Source organism: Coregonus lavaretus (assembly GCF_964263955.1).
Source record: "Coregonus lavaretus genome assembly, contig: HAP1_SCAFFOLD_4919, whole genome shotgun sequence".
NCBI lineage: Eukaryota > Metazoa > Chordata > Actinopteri > Salmoniformes > Salmonidae > Coregonus > Coregonus lavaretus.
The window spans coordinates 6,917-11,412 of record NW_028161446.1 but is presented as its reverse complement, the minus strand read 5'-3'; the positions used below and the strand labels follow the sequence as shown (position 1 = coordinate 11,412).

The 4,496-nt window shown below is 39.1% G+C and overlaps 1 protein-coding gene across 1 annotated transcript; it reads left to right on the top strand.

Annotated features, from left to right (window-relative positions):
- Nucleotides 1-1,171: 1,171 nt before the first annotated feature.
- LOC311120657 (uncharacterized protein) lies at nt 1,172-4,128 on the top strand (the record flags this gene model as incomplete). The annotated part of the gene is made up of 4 exons (XM_084195242.1): nt 1,172-1,303; nt 2,359-2,460; nt 3,599-3,841; nt 3,986-4,128. Coding segments are annotated over exons 1-4 (573 nt in total), but the record flags the coding sequence as incomplete, so codon positions are not given.
- Between the last annotated feature and the right edge of the window lie 368 nt (nt 4,129-4,496).

Sequence of the window (4,496 nt, the reverse complement as noted above, 5' to 3'; positions counted from 1 at the left end):
TTTAACTATTTGCACATTGTTACAACACTGTATATATACATAATATGACATTTGAAATGTCTTTATTCTTTTGAAACTTCTGAGTGTAATGTTTACTGTTAATATTTATTGTTTATTTCACTTTTGTTTACTATCTACTTCACTTGCTTTGGCAATGTTAACACACGTTTCCCATGCCAATAAAGCCCTTAAATTGAATTGAATTGAAATTGAATTGAGAGAGAGAGAGAGAGAGAGAGAGAGAGAGAGAGAGAGAGAGAGAGAGAGAGAGAGAGAGAGAGAGAGAGAGACTTATGAATCAGGTAAATTATTAATACTCACATTTCCCACACACACTTCTCAATAACTCTTCACACTGATGCCTATATGGCCATTGAGTGCAAGCCATCACATGACTTCCTTATGAACGATGCCACTAACAGTATAACCTTACAGAGTATAACTTCCTGCTACAAGTTGATTGGACCCTTAAAACATTCTATCAACTGTAGTGGACCCCAGACAGAGATAAAAGGTACCTGGTGGAGAAGCACATTAGACCAACTTCTCAACTACTTGTCAGTACAGTTAGAATCATACAGTAGATATTACCATTAGGAGTCAGTTAGAAAGGTAATCATACAGTAGATATTACCATTAGGAGTCAGTTAGAAAGGTAATCATACAGTAGATATTACCATTAGGAATCAGTTAAAAAAGTAATCATACAGTAGATATTACCATTAGGAGTCAGTTAGAAAGGTAATCATACAGTAGATATTAACATTAGGAGTCAGTTAGGAAGGTAATCATACAGTAGATATTACCATTAGGAGTCAGTTAGAAAGGTAATCATACAATAGATATTACCATTAGGAGTCAGTTAGAAAGGTAATCATACAGTAGATATTACCATTAGGAGTCAGTTAGAAAGGTAATCATACAGTAGATATTACCATTAGGAGTCAGTTAGAAAGGTAATCATACAGTAGATATTACCATTAGGAGTCAGTTAGAAAGGTAATCATACAGTAGATATTACCATTAGGAGTCAGTTAGAAAGATAATCATACAGTAGATATTACCATTAGGAGTCAGTTAGAAAGGTAACCATACAGAGTCAGTTAGAAAGGTAATCATACAGTAGATATTACCATTAGGAGTCAGTTAGAAAGGTAATCATACAGTAGATATTACCATTAGGAGTCATTTAGAAAGGTAATCATACAGTCAGTTCAGATGGATGACTACATCAACAACCAGGTAACTGAAGAAAATGAGAACAGAGCAACGAGGAGAGTGAAGACTGAGACCCATCGCTCAGGTAACAACTATATCACACACACACACATTGACAAAGACTAACACAACCACTTGACACAAAAGCACTGAAAAATGCTGATAGCAAGTCTTAGTGGAAACATTTTTTAAATAGGATTTTACCTTTAAAAATATGTACAGTACCAGTCGAAAGTTTAGACACACCTACTAATTCAAGGGTTTTTCTTTATTTTACAATTTTTTACATTGTAGAATAAAAGTTAAGACATCAAAACTATTAAATAACACATATGGAATCATGTAGTATCCAAAAAAGTGTTAAACAAATCAAAATATATTTTATATTTGAGGTTCTTCAAATAGCCACCCTTTGCCTTGATGACAACTTTGCAAACGCTTGGCATTCTCTCAACCAGCTTCATGAGGTAGTCACCTGGAATGCATTTCAATTAACAGGTGTGCCTTCTTAAAAGTTAATGTTTGAAGGGCTCTTTGTTTTCATGTACAAGATATTCTTTCTCCACCTTTTGGGACCTTGTCACAACAAAACTGATTGGCTCAAACGCATTAAGAAGGAAAGAAATTCCACAAATTAACTTTTAAGAAGGCACACTTGTTAATTGAAATGCATTCTAGGTGACTATGTCATGAAGCTGGTTGAGAGAATGCCACGAGTGGGACTGACCATCCATGAGTTCAAAATGGTTGTTTTAAACATGTTTTGAGGCTATACAGTGTTTGTTTACAATTACAATGGAGTAAAAAAAAAACATCAGCTTTTCATGACAGTTGAACTAAGCTCATGAGGCATTTATAAATTATAATCATTAAGAATCTATGGGTATATATAAAATATTGATGTAGCAACTGCAGATTCACCCTTTAATGTAATGATGTGCTTCTAACATGTTATACTGATACAGTAACTTCCTCTAAAGCAGCTGTGAGAAACAGTCCTCTCGTTGCTGATTATGTCACACCCTCAAGTGTGTGCCCGTTTGTGTGTGCTTGCGTGTGTGGGGGAATGTGTGTGTACGTGCTTGCTTGCTTGAATACGTGAGTGTATGTGTGTTCTCACATCAGTGTGTATCTCCTCAGGACCTGAGGATTCAGGGAGAAGACTCTACAGGATGGGTGCTGTGAGCTTTGGGATGCTGTGTGTTCTACAAGTCACTCTCAACATCTCCCTGAGACTAGTCTGTGAGTGTATTGTTATCTAATCATTACACTATATCAGACTTTCACAACAAGGTCCCAAATGCAGATAACCCACTGGGTACAGATGTCAATTCAATGTCTATTCCACGTTGGTTCAATATCATTTCATTGAAATGATGTCGAAACAACGTTATTTCAACCAGTGGGGAGTGTTGTTATCTGTGTAACTAAGTTCCTTGAGGTCGAAGGAATTGTCCGCTGAGCTCCGAGACAGGATTGTGTCGAGGCAAAGATCTGGGGAAGTGTACCAAAAAGATTTCTACAGCATTGAAGGTCCCCAAGAACAAAGTGGCCTCCATCATTCTTAAATGGAAGAAGTTTGGAACCACCAAGACTCTTCCTAGAGCTGGCAGCCCGTCCAAACTTAGCAATAGGGGGAGAAGGGCCTTGGTCATGGAGGTGACCAAGAACCCGATGGTCACTCTGACAGAACTCCAGAGTTCCTCTGTGGAGATGGGATAACCTTCCTGAAGGACAACCTTCTCTGCAGCACTCCACCAACCAGGCCTTTATGGTAGAGTGGCCAGACGGACGCCACTCCACAGTAAAAGGCACATGACAGCCCACTTGGAGTTTGCCAAAAGGCACCTAAAGGATGCTCAGATCATGAGAAACAAGATTCTCTGGTCTGATGAAACCAAGATTGAACTCCTTGACCTGAATGCCAAGTGTCACGTCTGGAGGATACCAGGCACCATCCCAACGGTGAAGCATGGTGGTGGCAGCATCATGCTGTGGGGATGTTTTTCAGCAGCAGGGACTGGGAGACTAGTCAGGATCGAGGGAAAGATGAACGGAGAAAAGTACAGAGAGATCATTGATGAAAAAACCTGCTCCAGAGAGTGCCCAGGACCTCAGACTGGGGTGAAGGTTCACCTTCCAACAGAACAACAACCCTTATGTAAATGTGATATTTCCGTTTTAGATTTTTTATAAATATGCTAAAATTTATAAAAAAGCAAAAACTGCTTTTTCATTATGGGATATTGTGTGTAGATTTCTAAAATAGTGAAGGAGTCTAAATACTTTCCGAATGCACTATTATGTATCAATCCTTTCCAGATAACAGATGCATCAAAGACTGAAGAGAAGCATTTTTCTCTTTATAAAACCAATTCAGATGCAGAGAGAGACCAGCTACATACCAGATACAACAACCTGACTGTAGAGAGAGACCAGCTACAGACCAGATACAACAACCTTGCTGAAGAGAGAGACCAGCTACAGACCAGATACAACACCCTGACTAAAGAGAGAGACCAGCTACATACCAGATACAACAACCTGACCAAAGAGAGAGACCAGCTACAGACCAGATACAACCGGACTGAAGAGAGAGACAGGCTTCAGAATTTGCTTTGTGGTCAGTGAGCTGGTTATCATATTTTCCTTTATTATAAAGTCAATTTGTTCATTGAGATCTAGTCCAGTGAATCATGGAAAATAAAATGTGATGTTTATTGTTTTGTATCATATTGTATCAGTGTTGTGTTGTGTCATCAAACAGAGAAACCCTGTTTTAATGGATGGAGGAAGTTTGACTGCAGTTGTTACTTCCTCTCTACTGAGGAGAAAACCTGGGAGGAGAGCAGACAGGACTGTCTGAAGAGAGGAGCACACCTGGTGATAATAAACAGCAGAGAGGAACAGGTGAGAGAGAGAGAGAGAGAGAGAGAGAGAGAGAGAGAGAGAGAGAGGGGGGGGGGGGTGTAGACGGTATTGGGACGGTGACAAATGTTTTGTTGTTTTGGCTCTGTACTCCAGCAGTTTGGATTTGAAGTGATACAATGACTATGAGGTTAAAGTGCAGACTGACAGCTTTCATTTTAGGGTAATTTCAACAAATATCGGGTGAACCGTTTAGAAATAAAAGTACTTTTTTAACCTAGTCCCCCCATTTTATTGGGTCAAATTCACATGTCTACTTAAGTTACAGACTCACATATATCACACCCCCAAGATTCGCTAACCTCTCACCATTACAATAACAGGAGAGGTTAGCGTGTCTTGGGGGTGTG